Source organism: Oncorhynchus tshawytscha, linkage group LG22, assembly GCF_018296145.1.
Source record: "Oncorhynchus tshawytscha isolate Ot180627B linkage group LG22, Otsh_v2.0, whole genome shotgun sequence".
NCBI lineage: Eukaryota > Metazoa > Chordata > Actinopteri > Salmoniformes > Salmonidae > Oncorhynchus > Oncorhynchus tshawytscha.
Window position 1 is genome coordinate 40,126,812 of NC_056450.1, and position 25,727 is coordinate 40,152,538.

General features: G+C 42.9%; 1 protein-coding gene across 1 annotated transcript in view; it reads left to right on the plus strand.

The window, feature by feature from the left end:
* Window positions 1-25,727, plus strand: part of LOC112238293 (sodium-dependent neutral amino acid transporter SLC6A17-like) — a 50,759-nt gene that overhangs the window by 19,963 nt on the left and 5,069 nt on the right. Inside the window, exons 4-11 of the mRNA XM_042304222.1 lie at window positions 6,770-6,899; window positions 8,443-8,624; window positions 14,137-14,247; window positions 17,590-17,831; window positions 21,422-21,614; window positions 22,210-22,405; window positions 22,675-22,834; window positions 23,023-23,185. Of these exons, the coding sequence (XP_042160156.1) occupies window positions 6,770-6,899; window positions 8,443-8,624; window positions 14,137-14,247; window positions 17,590-17,831; window positions 21,422-21,614; window positions 22,210-22,405; window positions 22,675-22,834; window positions 23,023-23,185 (1,377 nt within the window). The remainder of the gene's footprint in view (window positions 1-6,769; window positions 6,900-8,442; window positions 8,625-14,136; window positions 14,248-17,589; window positions 17,832-21,421; window positions 21,615-22,209; window positions 22,406-22,674; window positions 22,835-23,022; window positions 23,186-25,727) is intronic.

Genomic DNA, 25,727 nt, shown 5'->3' on the forward strand with positions numbered 1-25,727 from the left:
GAAAAACAGAATAGCATATTCTGAGACGACCTTATGTTGGGCCCTGATCTATGGCTATGCCATAGGCTGTGGGCTACTTTAGTTAATTTAGCAGACAAGATTGGTTTTCATTCCTGTAGTATCATTTTATAGTAAGAAGAATACAATTGAACATAGCTGAATAAAATATAAAATATTGTTTTTTCCCAAACGATTTCCGAGGGAATAATATAATAATAAAGCCTACTAATGTGCAGTACACACCTACTCATTCAAGGGTTTCTTTATTTTTACTATTTTCTACATTGTAGAATTATCATGACACAAGGTGAGACCCAGATGTAGACACAGGAGGCAGATGGTTGGAGTCTTACAATGTTTATTAATCCAAAGGGGTAGGCAAGAGAATGGTTGTGGACAGGCAAAAAGGTCAAAACCAGATCAGAGTCCAGGAGGTACAGAGTGGCAGACAGGCTCGTGGTCAAGGCAGGCAGAATGGTCAGGCAGGCAGGTACAAAGTCCAGAAACAGGCAAGGGTCAAAACCAGGAGGATTAGAAAAAGGAGAAATGCAAAAAGCAGGAGAACGGGAAAACCACTGGTTGTCTTGGAAACATACAAGACAAACTGGCACAGAGAGACAGAAAACACAGGGATGAATACACTGGGGAAAATCAGCGACACCTGGAGGGGGTGGAGACAGTCACAAGAACAGGTGAAACAGATCAGGGCGTACCCCACCTGTCGTCCTACCTGGGTGCATACCTGGCTGACCGGGGTGCCGGCGGTGGAAAGGGCCAGGTCCAGGATGTCTTTAGCAGGTTTCCAGGTCTTGGTTGGCTCGCTCCGACTGACTGTTGGTTTGGGGATGGAATCCGGATGACAGGCTGGCCGACGGCCCAATAAGGGTGCAGAATGCCTTCCAGAATTGAGACGAGAACTGAGGACCCCGATCAGAGACCATGTCTACCGGGAGTCCGTGGATCCGGAAGACATGCTGCATCATAAGCTGAGCCGTCTCCTTGGCAGAAGGTAGTTTGGGGAGAGGGATGAAATGGGCGGCCTTGGAAAACCGGTCGACTACCGTCAGAATGACAGTGTTGCCATCAGACGGAGGAAGCCCAGTGACAAAGTCCAGAGATATATGAGACCAGGGACGATGAGGGACCAGTAGTGGCTGCAGGAGGACAGAAGGAGCTTGTCGTGGAGTCTTGTTCTGAGCACACACTGGGCATTCGGCGACGAAGGCTGAGACATCAGGAACCATTGTGGGCCACCAGAAGCGTTGTCGAAGGAAGGCTGGTGTACGACGGGACCCTGGATGACAGGTCAGCCTGGAGGAATAAGCCCATTCCAGGAACCGGGACTGGACTGGATTAGGGACAAAAATCTGGTTAGCCAGGCTCCCTTCAGGTCCAGGCTGGGATCGTTGTACCTCGCGGATCATGTTCTCAATACCCCAATCCACAGTGGCAGCAAGGCATGAGGTAGGGAGAATGGTTTCAGAGGTCGAGGGTGTGGCAAAGGAACTGTATAGGCAGAGAGGGCATCAGGCTTCACATTATTTGACCCTGGGCAGTAGGAAATGCTGAAGTTGAATCTGGTAAACAAGTGGGCCCACCGTGCCTGCCTGGAGTTGAGGCGCTTGGCTGTACGGAGATATTCCAGATTTTTATGGTCGGTCCAGACCAGGAATGGCTGTTCTGCTCCTTCCGGCCAGTGCCTCTACTATTCCAATGCCATCTTCACCGCCAGGAGTTCTCGGTTGCCAACATCGTAGTTCCTTTCAGCAGGATTGAGACAGGAAGGCACAGGGATGAAGCTTCTGGTCCTGGGCAGATCGCTGGGACAGGATGGCCCCCACTCCAACAACCGAAGCATCCACTTCCACCACAAATTGACGCGAGGGGTCCAGATGGATGAGGATGGGTGCTGTTGTGAACAGATGCTTCAGGTCCACAAAGGCTTTCTCGACATCTGGAGACCATTTGAACGGCAAATACACTGGGGAAAATCAGCGACACCTGGAGAGGGTGGAGACAATCACAAGGACAGGTGAAACAGATCAGGGCGTGACAAGAATCATGGTGAAGACATCAAAACTATGAAATAACACATATGGAATCATGTAGTAACCAAGAAAGTGTTAAACAAATCAAATATATTTAATATTTTAGATTCTTCAAAGTAGTCACCCTTTGCCTTGATGACAGCTTTGCACACTCTTGGCAAAAAAGCAAACTTGGCTCCATCCTTCATTGAGGCAGATGGCTTGTTCCTAACAAAACCCTTTGGTATTGCCAACCACTTGAATAACTTTTTTGTTGACAAGATTAGCAAACTTAGGCCTGAAATGCAAACAACAAATGCTAAGCCTTCAGCACTGTAGTTTTGAGTTCTACAAAGTGGGTGTGGAAGAGGTGAAACAATTGTAGCTGTCTATGAATGAGGACAAACCACCTGGTACCCACAAAGGTTGGCACACCGTTCAGACACTCATCGGTACAAGACATGTAACCAGAGGTCTCTTCATAGTTTCCAGGTTCAGAACAGAGGCTGGGAATCACACGTTATTTAAATAGAGCCATGACTACATGGAACTTTATGCCATCCCAGGTAACTCAAAAACCAGATCAAATAACACTTTACTGCACAAACGGTACTGTGAAGAGACACTGCCATTTTATAAATATTTTTATTATAATTTGCCCTGTATTATGTATTAGACCTAGATCATGTGTGTATTAAATGTATGTATTTCAGTCCTTGACTAATAGTGTTCTGTACTATGTCTTATGTCATCTTTCATGTGGACCCCAAGAAGAGTACGGCTAATGGGGGATCCTAATAAGTACAAAATGCCAAATATGCCTTCTGGCAACGCAAGAATAGAATAGTTTATTGTTCTCCAATGAGCAGCCAAGTCTGTCTCAAACATATACTATTCACCAGGACACGAAACAGCAGGTTTGATGTCATTGTCTCAGTTTACCTGACAGACGTGTGGTCTGATGAAACATTTTGCGTCCCTCAGAAGGCCTACCCACATTAGTGTCTCTAGAGAGTTCAAAGTAGACTGACATACAGACGTCAGCCCTACCAGTCGCTTTCATCTGTCAAATGTCACACTCCTCCATCCTCAGTACTCTCAGGCAGAGGCTTCTGTCCAGGAGAAGATGTGTGCTCTGGATGTCTATGTTGCTATGTGGCTAACTGAAGGACCAAGAGGCTAGCCTGTCTGTCAAATACAGTTGACTTTAGAGCTCAGGTCACTCACCACAATCACATCTGCTATGTCCAAAGTCAGCCAGCCAGCCAGTCAGTCAGCGAGTCAGTAAGCCAAACAGTCAGTGAGTCAGTCAGCCAAACAGTCAGTGAGTCAGCCAGTGAGTCAGTCAGCTAGTGAGTCAGTCAGCCAGTGAGTCAGTCAGCCAGAAAGTCAGTGAGTCAGTCAGCCAGTCAGTCTGTAGTCAGCCATTCAGTCAGTGAGTCAGCCAAACAGTCAGTGAGTCAGCGAATCTGCCATTCAGTGAGTCAGTCAGTAAGTACGCCAATCAGTCAGCCAGTCAGTCAGTTAGTCAGTCAGTCAGTCAGCCACGCAGTCAGCCAGTCAGTCAGTCAGTCAGTCAGTTAGTGACACAGTCAGTCAGTCCGTCTGTAGTCAGTCAGTATCTAATAGCTAGCATACCAATGAAGCATTGTATTGGGCACACATCTTAGAATGAAGCATTGTATTGGGTACACATCTTAGAATGAAGCATGTATTGGGCACACATCTTAGAATGAAGCATTGTATTGGGCACACATCTTAGAATGAAGCATTGTATTGGGCACACATTTTAGAATGAAACATTGTATTGGACATGCATTCTAAGTAGTATTCTACTATAGCTATTGGAAATTGCAGACAGTGCAGGAGGCCCTATACAGTACTATGCAGTGCTGAGGCAGTGAGGGTTGAGGCGGGAGGGCATGAGGCATTGAGGTGTGAGGCGTAAGGTTTGAGGTGTTAGGCTTGAGGGTTGAGGCTGGAGGGCACGAGGCATTGAGGCGTAAGGTTTGAGGTGTCAGGCTTGAGGGTTGAGGCGGGAGGGCTTGAGGCATTGAGGCGTAAGGTTTGAGGTGTTAGGCTTGAGGGTTGAGGGGGGGGCATTAGGCATTGAGGCGTAAGGTTTGAGGTGTCAGGCTTGAGGGTTGAGGGGGGAGGGCATTGAGGCATTGAGGCGTAAGGTTTGAGGTGTTAGGCTTGAGGGTTGAGGGGGAGGGCATTAGGCATTGAGGCGTAAGGTTTGAGGTGTTAGGCTTGAGGGTTGAGGCGGGAGGGCATGAGGCATTGAGGCGTAAGGTTTGAGGTGTTAGGCTTGAGGGTTGAGGCTGGAGGGCATGAGGCATTGAGGCGTAAGGTTTGAGATGTTAGGCTTGAGGGTTGAGGCTGGAGGGCACGAGGCATTGAGGTGTGAGGCATAAGGTTTGAGGTGTTAGGCTTGAGGGTTGTGGCGGGAGGGCATGAGGCATTGAGGTGTGAAGCGTAAGGTTTGAGGTGTTAGGGTTGAGTTTTGAGGCGTGAGGTTTAAGGTGTGAGGGCCTGAGGCTTGAGGCAGTGAGGCGTGAATGTTGAAGTGTGAGGGTTGAGGCGTGAGGGTTGAGGCGTGAGAGTTTCAGGCATGAGGGTTGAGGCGTGAGGTGTGAGTGTTGCAGGCATGAGGGTTGAGGCGTGAGTGTTGAGGTGTGAGGGTCTCAGGCATGAGAGTTGAGGCGTGAGGGTTGAGGTGTGAGGGTTTCAGGCATGAGAGTTGAGGCGTGGGGGTTGAGGCAGTGAGGTGTGAGGGTTGAGGTGTGAGGGTTTCAGGCATGAAGGTTGAGGGTTGAGGCAGGCTGGATAGACCTGGATGTTTATGTACCTACACTAGCATACCACGCAATGTTATTGGACATGCATTCTAAATAATATGCTATGCCAGTATGTATACTGCAGTCATTCTGTCAGACCCTGGAATGGTGAGGTGTTATTCATATTCATACTAGCCTACCACTTAGAATGACACCATTATGCTCCTATTGATATTAGAATGTAACCACTGCAGTCAATAAATCAGTCCCGCAGGCTCTGCTGCAGAGGCAGATAGACAGTCAGCCAGGCCCTGCTGCAGAGGCAGATAGACAGTCAGCCAGGCTCTGCTGCAGAGGCAGATAGACAGTCAGCCAGGCTCTGCTGCAGAGGCAGATAGACAGTCAGCCAGGCCCTGCTGCAGAGGCAGATAGACTGTCAGCCAGGCTCTGCTGCAGAGGCAGATAGACAGTCAGCCAGGCCCTGCTGCAGAGGCAGATAAACAGTCAGCCAGGCCCTGCTGCAGAGGCAGATAGACAGTCAGCCAGGCTCTGCTGCAGAGGCAGATAAACAGTCAGCCAGGCCCTGCTGCAGAGGCAGATAGACAGTCAGCCAGGCTCTGCTGCAGAGGCAGATAGACAGTCAGCCAGGCCCTGCTGCAGAGGCAGATAGACAGTCAGCCAGGCTCTGCTGCAGAGGCAGATAAACAATCAGCCAGGCCCTGCTGCAGAGGCAGATAGACAGTCAGCCAGGCTCTGCTGCAGAGGCAGATAGACAGTCAGCCAGGCCCTGCTGGAGAGGCGGATAGACAGTCAGCCAGGCCCTGCTGCAGAGGCAGATAGACAGTCAGCCAGGCCCTGCTGCAGAGGCAGATAGACAGTCAGCCAGGCTCTGCTGCAGAGGCAGATAGACAGTCAGCCAGGCCCTGCTGCAGAGGCAGATAGACAGTCAGCCAGGCCCTGCTGCAGAGGCAGATAGACAGTCAGCCAGGCCCTGCTGCAGAGGCAGAAAGACAGTCAGTCAGGCTCTGCTGCAGAGGCAGATAGACAGTCAGCCAGGCTCTGCTGCAGAGGCAGATAGACAGTCAGCCAGGCCCTGCTGCAGAGGCAGATAGACAGTCAGCCAGGCCCATGTAACCTGGGACAGTGAGGGTTGAGATAGGCTGGATGTAACCTGGGACAGTGAGGGTTGAGATAGGCTGGATGTAACCTGGGACAGTGAGGGTTGAGGCAGGCTGGATGTAACCTGGGACAGTGAGGGTTGAGGCAGGCTGGATGTAACCTGGGACAGTGAGGGTTGAGATAGGCTGGATGTAACCTGGGACAGTGAGGGTTGAGATAGGCTGGATGTGACACCAGGAGCTCCGCTCTGCTCTGGAGCTATAAATACATAGAGGCCTAGAACACACAGAGGACTTTAATTATTCAGAGAAACTTCAGCTGTGGGCTGCCTGAGTGTCTGAGAGTGAATCACAGAGAAAAGCCGATTCACAGGATAGCATTTCCTGTGTAGCTTTCTGTTGGTCTTTGCGTGTCGGCCAGGAAAGCCATATGTATGTGTAACCAGCTAGACGACACCACCGTTTGGTTGATGGAAACTCTGATATATTACGGGTTTCCCAAAACACAGCCCTATCACATAAAAAACACAGCCATATCACATAAAAAACACAGCCATATCACATAAAAAACACAGCCATATCACATAAAAAAACACAGCCCTATCACATAAAAAAACACAGCCCTATCACATAAAAAACACAGCCCTATCACATAAAAAACACAGCCCTATCACATAAAAAACACAGCCCTATCACATAAAAAACACAGCCCTATCACATAAAAAACACAGCCCTATCACATAAAAAAAACACCACAAAACAAACATTGTAGTTTGAGCAATGACAGACATTTCTTGGAAGAACTAAGGATTTGTTTTACCTTTCTCTCTCTGTCTCTCTCCAGGTGTGTGGTTTCGTGGGCCTGTACTACAACGTGATCATCGGCTGGAGTATCTTCTACTTCTTCCAGTCCTTCCAGTACCCGCTGCCCTGGGCAGAGTGCCCAATCAGAGTGGTCAACGGGAGCCAAGCCAGTAAGGGCACACAAGCAGCACAGTTTAGAACAGTACAGCAAATGAGAACACAGCGAGACACAGTACAGCATCATGTAGTATAACACAGTACAGCATCCTGTAGCATAATACAGAACATCATCAGGGTAGTATAACACAGTACAGCATCCTGTAGTATAACACAGAACAACATCAGGGTAGTACAACACAGTACAGCATCCTGTAGTATAACACAGAACATCATCAGGGTAGTATAACACAGTACAGCATCATGTAGTATAACACAGAACATCATCAGAGTAGTAATCACTTCATATGACATCGCAGCACGTTATATGACATCATATCACATCATATAACATCACAGTACAGCACGTCATATGACATCACAGCACGTCATATGACATCACAGCACGTCATATGACATCACAGCACGTCATATGACATCACAGCACGTCATATGACATCACAGGACGTCATATGACATCACAGGACGTCATATGACATCACAGGACGTCATATGACAGCACGTCATATGACATCACATCACGTCATATAACATCACATCACGTCATATAACATCACGGTACATAAATGTCAAACACTGTGCAGTACAGCGTGGCTGAGATCTTGGGTACAGCTGAATACACCACACTACGTTACATTTTGCTACATTGGTCTACTGTAGTTTTCCATTCACTGTGCCTGCTCAGTACTGTATAGTCAACAATACATTACATCAAATAATACGATGTTTTACTGTTATATATAGTGAACAGCTGGTAATCTGCTGGTTGAGCAGAGAGAGGATGAGGTGGGATGCAGTCAGAACAGAGCTGGGATGGCTCTATACTTAATCTGACCTAAGAGGGCAGGTGTGATGCTGCGTACTGTCAGCATGCCCTGCGATGACGGCAGGCAGCACATAGCAATCCAGACAGAGTCAGGGACCTTACGTCAGCATTAGCACACATTAGCTCTTCCATGTTAGCATGCTAGTCTTAGGTCCCACACTGACCTTATTTTAGCATGCTAGTCTTAGGTCCCACACTGACCTTATGTTAGCATGCTAGTCTTAGCTCCGACACTGACCTTATGTTAGCATGCTAGTCTTAGCTCCCACACTGACCTTATGTTAGCATGCTAGTCTTAGGTTCGACACTGACCTTATGTTAGCATGCTAGTCTTAGGTCCGACACTGACCTTATGTTAGCATACTAGTCTTAGCTCCCACACTGACCTTATGTTAGCATGCTAGTCTTAGGTCCGACACTGACCTTATGTTAGCATGCTAGTCTTAGGTCCGACACTGACCTTATGTTAGCATGCTAGTCTTAGCTCCCACACTGACCTTATGTTAGCATGCTAGTCTTAGGTCCGACACTGACCTTATGTTAGCATGCTAGTCTTAGCTCCCACAGCGACCTCTATGCAGATATTAACTATGTATACTTCACAGCTGTATATTTCGTACTTTCTCCCCCCTCTTTGCACACTCCCATATCTCCCCTCCTATCTTCCCCCGTCTCCCTTCTCACCTCCCTCCCTCCGCCCCTCCCTCTAGTCATCGAGCCGGAGTGTGAAAAGTCTTCTGCCACCACCTACTTCTGGTACCGGCAAACCCTGAACATCACCAGCACCATCGAGCACAGTGGAGGCCTCAACTGGAGAATGACCCTGTCCCTGTTCGCCGCCTGGCTCATCGTCTGTCTGGCAGTGATCAAGGGTATCCAGTCATCTGGGAAGGTAACAGGCCGAGAGCTATTATATAGATCTGTGTGTGTCTGTGTGTGTGTATACACGTGCATATATGTACTGTATATATACTATCTGAAGGTACTGTATATATACTATCTGAAGGTACTGTATATATACTATCTGAAGGTACTGTATATATACTATCTGAAGGTACTGTATATATACTATCTGAAGGTACTATATATATACTATCTGAAGGTACTGTATATATACTATCTGAAGGTACTATATATATACTATCTGAAGGTACTGTATATATACTATCTGAAGGTACTGTATATATACTATCTGAAGGTACTGTATATATACTATCTGAAGGTACTGTATATATACTATCTGAAAGTACTGTATATATACTATCTGAAGGTACTGTATATATACTATCTGAAGGTACTGTATATATACTATCTGAAAGTACTGTATATATACTATCTGAAGGTACTGTATATATACTATCTGAAAGTACTGTATATATACTATCTGAAGGTATTGTATATATACTATCTGAAAGTACTGTATATATACTATCTGAAGGTACTGTATATATACTATCTGAAGGTACTGTATATATACTATCTGAAGGTACTGTATATATACTATCTGAAGGTACTGTATATATGCTATCTGAAAGTACTGTATATATACTATCTGAAAGTACTGTATATATACTATCTGAAAGTACTGTATATATACTATCTGAAAGTACTGTATATATGCTATCTGAAAGTACTGTATATATACTATCTGAAAGTACTGTATATATACTATCTGAAAGTACTGTATATATACTATCTGAAAGTACTGTATATATACTATCTGAAGGTACTATATATATACTATCTGAAGGTATTGTATATATACTATCTGAAAGTACTGTATATATACTATCTGAAGGTACTGTATATATACTATCTGAAAGTACTGTATATATACTATCTGAAGGTACTGTATATATACTATCTGAAAGTACTGTATATATACTACCTGAAGGTACTGTATATATACTATCTGAAAGTACTGTATATATACTATCTGAAGGTATTGTATATATACTATCTGAAAGTACTGTATATATACTATCTGAAAGTACTGTATATATACTATCGGAAAGTACTGTATATATACTATCTGAAAGTACTGTATATATACTATCTGAAAGTACTGTATATATACTATCTGAAAGTACTGTATACAGTGCATTCGGAAAGTATTCAGACTTTTTTATGTTACAGCCTAAAATAGAAATTCTAAAATCGATTAAATTTATTCATGAATCTACACACAATACCCAACAATGAAAAAGGTAAAAAATAGGTTTTTAGACATTTTCTAAAATCTATATATAAAATAAAAACTGAAATATCACATTTATATAGTAAGTATTCAGACCCTTTACTCAGTACTTTGTTGAAGCACCTTTTGGCAGCAATTACAGCCTCGAGTCTTGGGTATGACGCTACAAGCTTGGCACACCTGTATTTGGGAAGTTTCTCCCATTCTTCTCTGCAGATCCTCTCAACCTCTGTTAGGTTGGATGGGGAGAGATGCTGCACAGCTATTTTCAGGTCTCTCAGAGATGTTTGATTGGGTTCAAGTCCGGGCTCTGGCTGGGCCACTCAAGAACATTCAGAGACTTGTCCCGAAACCACTCCTAATTTGCCTTGGCTGTGTGCTTAGGGTCATTGTCCTGATGGAAGGTGAACCTTTGCCACCGTCTGAGGTCCTGGGTGCTCTGAAGCAGGTTTTCATCAAGGATCTCTGTACTTCGCTCCATTCATTTTTCCCTCAGTCCTGACTAGTCTCCCAGTCCCTGCCGCTGAAAAACATTCCCACAGTATGATGCTGCCACCACCATGCTTCACCGTAGGGATGGTTCCAGGTTTCCTCCAGACCTGAGGCTTGGCATTCAAGCCAAAGAGATCAATCTTGGTTTCATCAGACCAGAGAATGTTGTTTCTCATGGTCTCAGAGTCTTTAGGTGCCTTTTGGCAAACTCCAAACGGGCTGTCATGTGTCTTTTACTGAGGAGTGGCTTCTGTCTGGCCACCCTACCATAAAGGCCTGATTGGTGGAGTGCTGCAGAGATGGTTGTCTTTCTGGAAGGTAATCCCATCTCCACAGAAGAAATCCAGTGCATTCAGAATGACTATTATGTTCTTGGTCACCTCCCTGACCAAGGTCCTTCTCCACTGATTGGTCAGTTTGGCCGGGCGGTCAGCTCTAGGAAGAGTCTTGGTGTTTCCAAACTTCTTCCATTTAAGATCGATGGAGGCCACTGTTTTCTTGGGGACCTTCAATACTGCAGAAATGTTTTGGTACCCTTCCCCAGATCTATGCAACGACACAATTCTGTCACGGAGCTCTAAGGACAACTCCTTCAACCTCATGGCTTGGTTTTTTCTCTGACATGCACTGTCAACTGTGGGACCTTATATAGACAGGTGTGTGGCTTACCAAATCATGTCCAATCAATTGAATTTACCACAGGTAGACTCCAATCAAGTTGTAGATACATCTCAAGGATGATCAATGGAAACGGGATGTAACTGAGCTCATTTTCGAGTCTTATAGCAAAGGGTCTGATTACTGTTTTTGGTTTTTTCGCTTTGTCATTATGGGTGGGGTATTGTGTGTAGATTGATGAGGATTTTTTATTTTATTTCATCAATTTTAGAATAAGGTTGTAAACGTAACTAAATGTGGAAAAAGTCAAAGGGTCTGAATACTTTCCAAGTGCACCACTGTATGACCTGAAAGGTACAGGGCCAGGGGCATTGTCTTCCCGACAGATACTGTATGCTGTTGTAACCTGATTCTATCTGTGGTAAGACAGTGGGGGGAGGGGTTACATGAAAAAGAAACACTGGTGTTGTTGAAATTGTTCTGGAAGGTTTAAGCGATCCACTCAGTTGTTATTACAGATTAATAAGTGTGCTGGAGTTTCACTTTTTCAAATACAGATATTTTCCTATGGACTTTCTATGTGTAAAATACAGTAGGAAGAGATTCACATCTTGTCGTGTATAAGTATATTCATTTTCATGAGCATTTTTATACTGGCTGAACTGTGACATAGCCTGTGGTGAGAAAGGCTAAAATGTTAAAGCACAAAATACTATCTTTGTATTATCTTGTGTTAAACAATTCTATATTTGTATTATCTTGTGTTAAACAATAGTATCTTTGTATTATCTTGTGTTAAACAATTCTATATTTTTATTATCTTGTGTTGAACAATTCTATCTTTGTATTATCTTGTGTTAAACAATTCTATCTTTGTATTATCTTGTGTTGAACAATTCTATCTTTGTATTATCTTGTGTTAAACAATAGTGTCTTTGTATTATCTTGTGTTAAACAATAGTATCTTTGTATTATCTTGTGTTGAACAATTCTATCTTTGTATTATCTTGTGTTGAACAATTCTATCTTTGTATTATCTTGTGTTAAACAATAGTGTCTTTGTATTATCTTGTGTTAAACAATAGTATCTTTGTATTATCTTGTGTTGAACAATTCTATCTTTGTATTATCTTGTGTTAAACAATTCTATCTTTGTATTATCTTGTGTTAAACAATTCTATCTTTGTATTATCTTGTGTTGAACAATTCTATCTTTGTATTATCTTGTGTTAAACAATAGTGTCTTTGTATTATCTTGTGTTAAACAATTCTATATTTATATTATCTTGTGTTAAACAATAGTATCTTTGTATTATCTTGTGTTAAACAATTCTATATTTGTATTATCTTGTGTTAAACAATAGTATCTTTGTATTATCTTGTGTTAAACAATTCTATATTTTTATTATCTTGTGTTGAACAATTCTATCTTTGTATTATCTTGTGTTAAACAATTCTATCTTTGTATTATCTTGTGTTAAACAATTCTATCTTTGTATTATCTTGTGTTGAACAATTCTATCTTTGTATTATCTTGTGTTAAACAATAGTGTCTTTGTATTATCTTGTGTTAAACAATTCTATATTTATATTATCTTGTGTTATGGGAAGGAAGCAAAATTAATGAGCTTAGTCTGAAGAGTCTAGGAGGCACAGTGTTGTTCGATAATATGTTGGCTGGCCAACAACTCCATTGCTGCTTCCCAAATGGTGACCTATTCCCTATATAGTGCACTACATTTAACCAGAGCCCTATGGTAGCGTATTCCCTATATAGTGCACTACTTTTGACCAGAACCTTGGTCAAACTTGAGAATAGGGTGCCATTTGTGATTCAGCCTAACAAAGTGTTTTCATCTCAGTCCAAACAATGAGTCATGATCACAACACAACAATCCAACCCACATTTTGGAATAGAGAAATATATAACAAGTTCTGACAGTTTGTCTGGATTCGAAATAGCACCTTATTCCCTGTACACTGAGTACAAACATTATTAACACCCACAGTTGTGTCAAGTTGGCTGGATGTCCTTTGGGTGGTGGCCCATGTTGACTCCAATGTTTCCCACAGTTGTGTCAAGTTGGCTGGATGTCCTTTGGGTGGTGGCCCATGTTGACTCCAATGTTTCCCACAGTTGTGTCAAGTTGGCTGGATGTCCTTTGTGTGGTGGACCATTCTTGATACACATGGTAAACTGTTGAGCGTGAAAAACCTAGCAGCGTTGCAGTTCTTGACACAAACCAGTGCGCCTGGCACCTACTACCATACCCCGTTCAAAGCCACTTAAATATTTTGTGTTGCCCAATCACCCTCTGAATGGCACACGTACACAATCCATGTCTCAATTGTCTTAAGGCTTAAAAATCCTTCTTTAATTAACCTGTCTCCTCCCCTTCATCTACACTGGTTGACATGGATTTAACAATTGACATCAATAAGGGATCATAGCTTTCACCTGGATACTTCTGGTCAGTCTATGTCATGGAAAGAGCAGGGGCCATGGTCTAAAGTAATGCCCTGTATAGGGATACAACCTTTTAACATGGGGCTATTATTCAACTATAAATTACCAAAGTTATGATAGATTGCCATAGAGTTTATGTTTATTACCCACATTTTGAAGATTTCCGGGAACTTTAGTAAACTTTAGTAAACTACGTGTGTGTGTGTGTGTGTGTGTGTGTGTGTGTGTGTGTGTGTGTGTGTGTGTGTGTGTGTGTGTGTGTGTGTGTGTGTGTGTGTGTGTGTGTGTGTGTGTGTTTGTGCATTGTTTGTGTGTTCATACCTCTGTATACACGTGTGTATGCATGTGTCTGTCTCAGTGTCTCTATCTGTTCGAAGCATCACAATATGGTCCCTCTTCACTGTGAGGCCAGACTAGTTTGAGGCAGTCTGGTAGTGTCCGTGGTAACGGCGTGGTGGTTTCCATGGTAACAGTGTGGTTGTGTCCATGGTAACAGTGTGGTGGTGACCATGGTAACAGTGTGACGTGTGTACAGTCCTCTGTCTGTCACCCCTCTCAGGTGATATACTTTATGACGGTGTGTGTGTGTGTGTGTGTGTGTGTGTGTGTGTGTTTTTTTTCTCCTATCAGGTGATGTACTTCAGCTCTCTCTTCCCCTACGTGGTGTTGATCTGTTTCCTCGTCAGAGGCCTGATGCTCAAAGGATCTGTTGACGGCATCGCTCACATGTTCACCCCAAAGGTACACACACACACACACCAAATGTACACACACACACACATTCACACACATTCACACTCACAACACTAAAGGTAAACACACACACACACACACACACCAAAGGTACACACACACACACATTCACACACACACACCAAAGGTACACACACACACACACACACCTAATGTACACACACACACCGCCACACACATTCACACACACACACACACACACACACACACACACACACACACACACACACACACACACAAAGGTACACACACACACAGACAGACACACACATTCGCACTCACAACACCAAAGATAAATACACACACACCATCCTTTATCTGTGGTCCTGAGAATTACAGCTCCACAGATTCAACTCACCTGCATGTTGTGTATCCGAAGGTACAACACAGCCATCCAACATCCAACACAGCCATCTAACATCCAACACAGCCATCTAACATCCAACACAGCCATCCAACATCCAACACAGCCATCTAACATCCAACACAGCCATCCGATATCCAACACAGCCATCTGATATCCAACACAGCCGTCCAACATCCAACACAGCCATCTGATATCCAACACAGCCATCTGTAATCCAACACAGCCGTCCAAAATCCAACACAGCCATCTGATATCCAACACAGCCATCCGATATCCAACACAGCCATCCGATATCCAACACAGCCATCCGATATCCAACACAGCCATCTGATATCCAACACAGCCATGCAACATCCAACACAGCCATCTGATATCCAACACAGCCATCCAACATCCAGCACAGCCATCCGATATCCAACACAACACAGCCATCCGATATCCAACACAGCCATCTGATATCCAACACAGCATCTGATATCATCCAACATCCAACACAGCCATCCAACATCCAACACAGCCATCCGATATCCAACACATAACATCCAACACAGCCATCCAACATCCAACACAGCCATCTGATATCCAACACAGCCATCCGATATCCAACACAGCCATCTTATATCCAACACAGCCATCCGATATCCAACACAGCCATCTGATATCCAACACAGCCATCTGATATCCAACACAACCATCCGATATCCAACACAACCATCTTATATCCAACACAGCCATCCGATATCCAACACAGCCATCTTATATCCAACACAGCCATCCGATATCCAACACAGCCATCTGATATCCAACACAGCCATCTGATATCCAACACAACCATCCGATATCCAACACAGCCATCCAACATCCAACACAGCCATTCGGCATCCAACACAGCCATCCAGCACTCCAACATCCAACACAGCCATCTGATATCCAACACAGCCATCTGTAATCCAACACAGCCGTCCAACATCCAACACAGCCATCTGATATCCAACACAGCCATCCGATATCCAACACAGCCATCTGATATCCAACACAGCCGTCCAACATCCAACACAGCCATCTGATATCCAACACAGCCATCCGATATCCAACACAGCCATCCGATATCCAACACAGCCATCCGATATCCAACACAGCCATCTGATATCCAACACAGCCATGCAACATCCAACACAGCCATCTGATATCCAACACAGCCATCCAACATCCAGCACAGCCATCCGATATCAACACAACACATAGTGTGGAGCCATCCAACATCCAACACAGCCATCTGATATCCAACACAGCCATCCGATATCCAACACAGCCATCTTATATCCAACACAGCCATCCGATATCCAACACAGCCATCTGATATCCAACACAGCCATCCAACATCCAGCACAGCCATCCGATATCCAACACAACACATAGTGTGGAGCCATCCAACATCCAACACAGCCATCCGATATCCAACACAGCCATCTTATATCCAACACAGCCATCCGATATCCAACACAGCCATCTGATATCCAACACAGCCATCTGATATCCAACACAACCATCCGATATCCAACACAGCCATCCAATATCCAACACAGCCATTCGGCATCCAACACAGCCATCCAGCACTATCTCCGACTCCTTCTCAAACACAGGGCTATGGCTGTCATCACACTCAGACTAGAGAGCGGCTGTCATCACACTCAGACTAGAGAGCGGCTGTCATCACACTCAGACTAGAGAGCGGCTGTCATCACACTCAGACTAGAGAGCGGCTGTCATCACACTCAGACTAGAGAGCGGCTGTCATCACACTCAGACTAGAGAGTGGCTGTCATCACACTCAGACTAGAGAGCATTGGTACAGAGCATCACATTCTGAGAGGAGAGAAAGGTTTCCTTATATGGCAGTGTGGCAGGGTAGCCTAGTGGTTAGGATGTTGGACTAGGTTGCAAGTTCGAATCCCTGAGCTGACAAGGTACAAATCTGTTGTTCTGCCCCTGAACAGGCAGTTAACCCACTGTTCCTAGGCTGTCATTGAAAATAAGAATTTGTTCTTAACTTACTTGCCTAGTAAAATAAAGAAAAAAGAAAAAGTTAGAGTCACAGGGCAGTGTCTGTTTGTTTGTTTGTCTGTCTGGACTGGATTCTATGTAGGGAAACTCTAGTCTCAGGGCACTGTCTGTTTGTCTGTCTGGACTGGATTCTATGTAGGGAAACTCTAGTCTCAGGGCACTGTCTGTTTGTCTGTCTGGACTGGATTCTATGTAGGGAAACTCTAGTCTCAGGGCACTGTCTGTTTGTCTGTCTGGACTGGATTCTATGTAGGGAAACTCTAGTCTCAGGGCACTGTCTGTTTGTCTGTCTGGACTGGATTCTATGTAGGGAAACTCTAGTCTCAGGGCACTGTCTGTTTGTCTGTCTGGACTGGATTCTATGTAGGGAAACTCTAGTCTCAGGGCACTGTCTGTTTGTCTGTCTGGACTGGATTCTATGTAGGGAAACTCTAGTCTCAGGGCACTGTCTGTTTGTCTGTCTGGACTGGATTCTATGTATGGAAACTCTAGTCTCAGGGCACTGTCTGTTTGTCTGTCTGGACTGGATTCTATGTAGGGAAACTCTAGTCTCAGGGCTGTGTTTGTCCTGCAGTCTTTTGTTCCTCTTGCATCCCATTCTTTGCAGGGATAGGAACGTTGATCCTCCCTCTTAGATAGCTAGATAGAGGAGTGTTTTAGTGAAACATTTTCTTTGAATGACACTCAACCATAATTCATGTATTCAATGCCTCTGTGCTGGATGTCTGGATCTTTAGAGTGACGTCAGACTGAAAGTGTGAAATTGTGGTTGTTGTCTCCCTCCAATGGCTGACTTAGGTACTCGCACTAGATAATGTCTTACTCCTCTTGTTAAGTGCAAAAGGACAGGCCATGATTGTGTGGAACATTACATAGTTACCTCTGACCTCTAACCCCAGTTGGAGAAGATGCTGGAGCCCCAGGTATGGAGGGAGGCAGCCACCCAGGTGTTCTTCGCTCTGGGCCTGGGGTTCGGAGGGGTCATAGCCTTCTCCAGCTACAACAAGCGGGACAACAACTGTCACTTTGACGCAGCGCTGGTCTCTATCATCAACTTCATCACCTCCATCCTGGCTACGCTGGTGGTGTTCGCCGTGCTGGGGTTCAAGGCCAACATCATGAATGAGAAATGTGTTGTGGAGTGAGTATATCTTATCCCAGATATGTTTGTGCTGTCTTCTAGAGTTAATCTACTGTATAACCAGTCGTTCCTCTTGAATATTGACTTAATATGATGTGTTTTTTGGCAGGGTTGGGGAGTAATGGATTACATGTAATCTGTTACATGTAAGGGATTACAAAAACTGTAACTGTAATCCGTTATGTTACCTGCAAAAATATTCTAATCAGATTACAGATACTTTTGAAAAACTAGATGATTACTTTGAGGATTACTTTTAAATTCAGAAAGGATGTTTGGGAAAAAAAATCTTTGACCCTTCTCTGTTTTCTCAATGACATTCAAATCAGCATTGAAAAAAGGAACAAGTTTAAGTTTGTACCACCTGAGCGAGTCTAACCACAAGTCAGAGACCACTATGATGTTAGAGACCACTATGATGTCAGAGACCACTATGATGTCAGAGACCACTATGATGTCAGAGACCACTACGGTGTCAGAGACCACTATGATGACTCACCAAATGTGTTTGATGGATCGCGGGAAAAGAGCAGTAATAGTCTTTTGTAGGCTACAATCCAAGCTATGTCTTCCAATGGTGCGACTGCTAGCGGCAACCAAAGATTATACAATTTGAATAAATGCTTGAAGTTAAGAATGACAGCAGTGGTGTCGTCTACGGCGATACGGATATCACTTATTATTGATATCTACATAGTGCATTGATGTGAATCACACTGCTGCTCTCTCATTTAGCTATTTGAGCCTTATGCATTGTGGTTGTTATGGATGGCTGTTCACAAATCTAAATGTGTATTTGAACCCAATAATGGTTTGAATTCAAGAAGTTTAAGATGCCTATCGATAATTGTTTTTGAAACCAGTGGACAGCCAGCCATGCTCTCTTGCGACAGCTGCATAGTGTGGATCCCAGCCTATGGGATAACAGCTGCACAGTGCAGATCCCAGCCTATGGGATAACAGCTGCATAGTGTGGATCCCAGCCTATGGGATAACAGCTGCATAGTGCGGATCCCAGCCTATGGGATAACAGCTGCATAGTGCGGATCCCAGCCTATGGGATAACAGCTGCATAGTGCGGATCCCAGCCTATGGGATAAAAGTGGAGCTTTCATTGCTCAATCTAATTCATGCTGATAAAAAGGCCTAATGGACACATGCTCAAACTTGTACACGTTTGATAAACTTAAAAGGGCAATCTGTAGTTGCTACATCCATTTTTTGACTTATAAATTATATATATATATAAATATACAGTTGAAGTCGGAAGTTTACATACACCTTAGTCAAATACATTTAAAGTCAGTTTTTCACAATTCCTGACATTTAATCCTAGTAAAATTCCCTGTTTTAGGTCAGTTAGGATCACCACTTTATTTTAAGAATGTTTAATGTCAGAATAATAGTAGAGAGAATTATTTATTTCAGCTTTTTTTCATCACATTCCCAGTGGGTCAGAAGTTTACATACACTCAATTAGTATTTGGTAGCATTGCCTTTAAATTGTAGAACTTGGGTCAAATGTTTTGGGGAGCCTTCCACAAGCTACCCACAATAACTTGGTTGAATTTTAGCCCATTCCTCCTGACAGAGCTGGTGTAACTGAGTCAGGTTTGTAGGCCTCCTTGCTCACACACACTTTATCAGTTCTGTCCACAAATTTTCTATAGGGTTGAGGTCAGGGCTTTGTGATGGCCACTCCAATACCTTGACTTTGTTGTCAACTTTGGAAGTATGCTTGGGATCATTGTCCATTTGGAAGACCCATTTGCGACCAAGCTTTACCTTCCTGAGTGATGTCTTGAGATGTTGCTTCAATATATCCACATCATTTCCATCCCTCATGATGCCATCTGTGAAGTGTACCTGTTCCTCCTGCAGCAAAGCACCCCCACAACATGATGCTGCCTTCCTAGTGCTGCACGGTTGGGATGGTGTTCTTCACCTTGCAAACATAACGATGGTCATTATGGCCAAACAGTTCTATTTTTGTTTCATCAAACCAGAGGACATTTCTCCAAAAAGTACAATCTTTGACCCCATGTGCAGTTGCAAGCCAGACTGGCTTCTTTATGGTGGTTTTGGAGCAGAGGCTTCTTCCTTGCTGAGCGGCCTTTCAGGTTATGTCGATATAGGACCCGTTTTACTGTGGATATAGATACTTTTGTACCGGTTTCCTCCAGCATCTTCACATGGTCCTTTGCTGTTGTTCTGGGATTGATTTGCACTTTTTGCAGCAAAGTACTCATCTCTAAGAGAAAGAACATTTCTCCTTCCTGAGCAGTATGATGGCTGCGTGGTCCCATGGTGTTTATACTTGCGTACTATTGTTTGTACAGATGGACGTGGAACCTTCAGGCATTTGGAAATTGTTCACAAGGATGAACCAGACTTGTGGAGGTCTACATTTTTTTTTCCTGAGGTCTTGGCTGATTTCTTTTGATTTTCCCATGATGTCAAGCAAAGAGGCACTGAGTTTGAAGGTAGCCCTTGAAATACATCCACAGGTACACCTCCAATTGACTTGACTCAAATGATGTCAATTAGCCTATCAGAAGCTTCTAAAACCATAGCATTATTTTCTGGAATTTTCCAAGCTGTTTAAAGGCACAATCAACTTAGTGTATGTAAACTTCTGACCCACTGAAATTGTGATACAGTGAATTATAAGTGAGATAATCTGTGTGTAAACATGTAAAATGACTCGTGTCGTACACAAAGTAGATCTCTTAACCGACTTGCCAAAACTATAGTTTGTTAACAAGAAATTAGTGGAGTGGTTGAAAAACAAGTTTTAACGACTCCAACCTAAGTGTATGTAAACTTCCAACTTCAACTGTGTATTTAAACACTACCGGTCAAAGGTTTTAGAAACCTACTCATTCAAGGGTTTTTTCTTTATTTCTACATTGTTGAATAATAGTGAAGACTTCAAAACTATGAAATAACACATATGGAATCATGTAGTAACCAAAAAAGTGTTAAACAAATTTAAATATATTTTATATTTGAGATTCTTCAAAGTTGCCACCCGTTGCCTTGATGACAGCTTTGCACACTCTTGGCATTCTCTCAACCAGCTTCATGAGCTACTCACCTGGAATGCATTTCAATTAACAGGTGTGCCTTGTTAAAAGTTAATTTGTCAAATTTCTTTCCTTCTTAATGTGTTTGAGCAAATCAGTTGTGTTTTGACAAGGTAGAGGTGGTATACAGAAGAGAGCCCTATTTGGTGAAAGACAAGTCCATATTCTGGCAAGAACAGCTCAAATAAGCAGAGAAACGACAGTCCATCATTACTTTAAGACATGAAGGTCAATCAATACAGAACATTTCAAGAACTTTTAACCTTTAACCTTTCTTCAAGTGCAGTCACAAAAACCCTCAAGCGCAAAACTCTAATAATTTTGTCAAGCTCAAATAGCTTAACCAACCATCTATTGTCATTGTAAAATAGAGTCAATCTTTTTCAGCACTATCCCTACCCACTCGGTCTTTCCTACCTGTTACTATGAATGCAGCTAGATGAAATCACTATCTCACAATTAACACTAACACTTTCCTCCTCTCCGCTCTCCTCCTTTCTACAGGAATGGTGAGAAGATCCTAGGTTACCTGAACACAGGTGTGTTGAGCCATGATCTGATCCCTCCCCATGTCAACTTCTCTCACCTGTCAGCTGTGGACTATCAGGAGATGTATGGAGTGATCAAGACTGTCAGGGAGGACAGCTTCAGTCAGCTTGGACTGGACCCCTGTATACTGGAGGACGAACTCAACAAGGTATGTTGGGTCTGGACCCCGTATACTGGAGGACGAAATCAACAAGGTATGTTGGGTCTGGACCCCTGTATACTGGAGGATGAACTCAACAAGGTATGTTGGGTCTGGACCCCTGTATACTGGAGGATGAAATCAACAAGGTATATTGGGTCTGGACCCCTGTATACTGGAGGTCAAACTCAACAAGGTATATTGGGTCTGGACCCCTGTATACTGGAGGTCAAACTCAACAAGGTATGTTGGGACTGGACCCCGTATACTGGAGGACAAACTCAACCAGGTATGTTGGTCTGATTTGGTTTAGAGGTGAATTATTATTATTTTTTTACATTTTCACAAGAAATATATATATTTTTGTGGCCTTTGATGTAAATCTATAGTCCTGATTTTTCTAGTCCTGCTTTCGGTCTGGGGAACTAGCCTATAAAGTAGAGATGTCATACTCTTATCAACACCCAAAGCACTTCCAACATCATCTACAACCACTTTTACATGGAAAACAGTCGTCTCGTTATATGAAGTGAAATAGAGTGAAGACACATGGATAAAACATCTCTCTTTCCTCATCTCTTTCCCTCCCTCTCTCTTTCTCTAGGCAGTGCAGGGAACAGGCCTGGCCTTCATCGCCTTCACTGAGGCCATGACCCACTTCCCTGCCTCTCCCTTCTGGTCTGTCATGTTCTTCTTCATGCTGATTAACCTGGGGCTGGGGTCCATGATCGGCACCATGACAGGGATCACCACACCTGTACTGGACGCCTTTCCCAAGATCCGCAAGGAGTTCCTCTGTGGTAAGGCTTCTATTGGTTGGTTGGATGATTCTCTATCAGTCAGAAGTCAAAGGTCAGCCAATGGCTGTTGAAAGAGACTATATGTTGTAGGCCTTACTTTGAATTGGTAAGCATCCAAAATGTATTCATATAAACAGCCTGACGTCTTTCTTTCTCTAGTCCTCCTCTCTCAGTAGGCAGTTGCATCGTAGTCTTCTTCTGTGGTCTGTAGGTATGATTATTAATGTTTCCTCCTTCTCTTCCTCCTCTTCCTCCTCCTTCCTTCTCAGTTGGTTGTTGCATTGTGGCGTTCTTCTGTGGCCTGCTGTTCGTCCAGCGCTCCGGGAACTACTTTGTGACCATGTTTGATGACTACTCAGCTGGCCTGCCTCTCACTGTGGTGGTTATGCTGGAGAATATATCTGTGGCCTGGATCTACGGCACCAAGAGGTACTGGATGCGTAACGTGACACAAGGAACGTACATATTACCTTACAGCAGTGCCTAGGAGAAATAGCTTTGTAAAATTGATTGTGTTCAAAATTCTCTTTTGTTCATCCCCACCTTAATCTCCTTCCTTCCTTCCTTCCTTCCTTCCTTCCTTCCTTCCTCTCTCTCTCTCTCTCTCTCTCTCTCAGGTTCATGCAGGACCTAGAGGACATGTTGGGTTTCAGACCTTACTCTTTCTATTTCTATATGTGGAAGTACGTATCTCCTGCCTGTCTCACCGTGCTCATCGTTGCCACTGTGATAGAGATGTCCGTCAGTCCTGCTGGGTACAATGCCTGGGTGGAGGAACTGGTCAGTGAATCTTTACCTTTGTTATACTTGTTTAGCTCTAACGCAAATCCATCCCATTCCACCTAACCGGAATCTCACTCTTAGTCCAATGACTACAAAAGTGCCAATCTTTTTCATGGTCCTTCGAGCCCGGATGGGTTTTGTACGGCATGGTTCTCTTTGAAGCATCTTTTGTTTTCACACATGCATTTACTTTCCCTTTAAAATGATCTCCTCTTGGTCAATGGTTAACTCACCCTCATCTTCCTCGTCACGGACTGCTTCACTTTATATAAAGTGTCTTTAGAAGTATTCACACCCTTTTTAATTCGCTTTTGTAAAATTGTTTCTAAATTAATTTAAAAAATGTAAAAAGCTGAAATGTCTTGAGGCAGTAAGTATTCATCCCCTTTGTTATGGCAAACATAAATAAGTTCAGAATTTAAAATGTGAAATAATAAATTGTAAAATCACATAATAATTTGCATGGACTCATTCTGTGTTCAATAAAAAGTGTTTAACGTGATGTTTTAATCACTACCCCATTTCTATACCCCAAAAATACAATTATTCTGTAAGGTCCCTCATTCGAGTAGTGAATAAGGGGCGGCAGGGTAGCCTAGTGGTTAGAGCGTTGGACTAGTAACTGAAAAGTTCCAAGTTCAAATCCCTGAGCTGACAAGGTACAAATCTGTCGTTCTGCCCCTGAACAGGCAGTTAACCCACTGTTCCTAGGCTGTCATTGAAAATAAGAATTTGTTCTGAACTGACTTGCCTAGTAAAATAAAGTATCAAGCACAGATTCAACCAATTCCTTGCAAAGAATGGCACCCTACTGGTAGATGTTTGACAACATTCCAAAAAAAGTAGATATTGGATATGCTTTTGAACAGTACAAGGGTAAAGTTATTAATTAGGTTTTTGATGGTGTATCAACACACCCGGTCACTTTCTAACTTAGTTGCCAGAGAGTAAGAATAATAACATATCAAACCATGCATCCTGTTTGCAACAATATGCATCCCGTTTGCAACAAGGCACTATAAAAAAAATATTGCAAAGAAAATGAACTTTTTAGTCCTGAATAGAAAGCGTTATGTTTGGGGCAAATCCAACACAACACATCACTGAGTACCACTCTTCATATTTTAATTTGTGGTGGTGGCTGCATCATGTTATGAGTATGCTTGTCATCAGCAAGGACTAGGGAGTAAAATTCCAAAATAAAAATGACAGAATAAAGCAAAGCATAGGCAAAATCCTAGAGGAAAACCTGATTCAGTCTGCTTTCAAATTCACATTTCAACCTAAAACACAATGCCAAATCTACACTGAAGTTGGTTACCAAGATGGCATTCAAATCAAATCAAATTGTATTGGTCGCATACACATGGTTAGCAGATGTTAATGTGAGTGTAGTGAAATGCTTGTGCTTCTAGTTCCGACCGTGCAGTAATATCTAACAATCTAACATCGAATGTTCTTGTGTGGCCTAGTTACTATTTGAAAATGGCTTTCTAGCAATGATGAACAACCAACTTGTGATCCTGGACAGAGATTCATACCTCAGCAGGAGTACAATCTTTTTTTGTTGTTTATACTGTATGTTTTGCTTCTGTTCACATTATTTTTTGAAGATTTTTCTAAAGAATAATGGACAAATGTACAATCCAGGTGTGAAGGGCTCTAGAGACTTACCCAGAGAGACTCACAGCTGTAATCGCTGCCAAAGGGGATTCTAAAATGTATTGACTCAGTGGGGTGAATACTTATCCAATTTGTCTTCCACTTTAACATTGCAGAGTATTTTGTGTAGATGTTTTTACCCAAGATTACAATTAAATCCATTTGAATCCCACTTTATAACACAACAAAATGTGGAAAACGTCAATGGGTGTGAAACATATCTGAAGGAACTGTATATTCCATCTATGTTTGTATTTACTGTCCAATCAGTTTATTGTGTGTTTGTATTTACTGTCCAATCAGTTTATCGTGTGTTTGTATTTACTGTCCAATCAGTTTATTGTGTGTTTGTATTTACTGTCCAATCAGTTTATCGTGTGTTTGTATTTACTGTCCAATCAGTTTATTGTGTGTTTGTATTTACTGTCCAATCAGTTTATTGTGTGTTTGTATTTACTGTCCAATCAGTTTATTGTGTGTTTGTATTTACTGTCCAATCAGTTTATTGTGTGTTTGTATTTACTGTCCAATCAGTTTATTGTGTGTTTGTATTTACTGTCCAATCAGTTTATTGTGTGTTTGTATTTACTGTCCAATCAGTTTATTGTGTGTTTGTATTTACTGTCCAATCAGTTTATTGTGTGTTTGTATTTACTGTCCAATCAGTTTATTGTGTGTTTGTATTTACTGTCCAATCAGTTTATTGTGTGTTTGTATTTACTGTCCAATCAGTTTATTGTGTGTTTGTATTTACTGTCCAATCAGTTTATTGTGTGTTTGTATTTACTGTCCAATCAGTTTATTGTGTGTTTGTATTTACTGTCCAATCAGTTTATCGTGTGTTTGTATTTACTGTCCAATCAGTTTATTGTGTGTT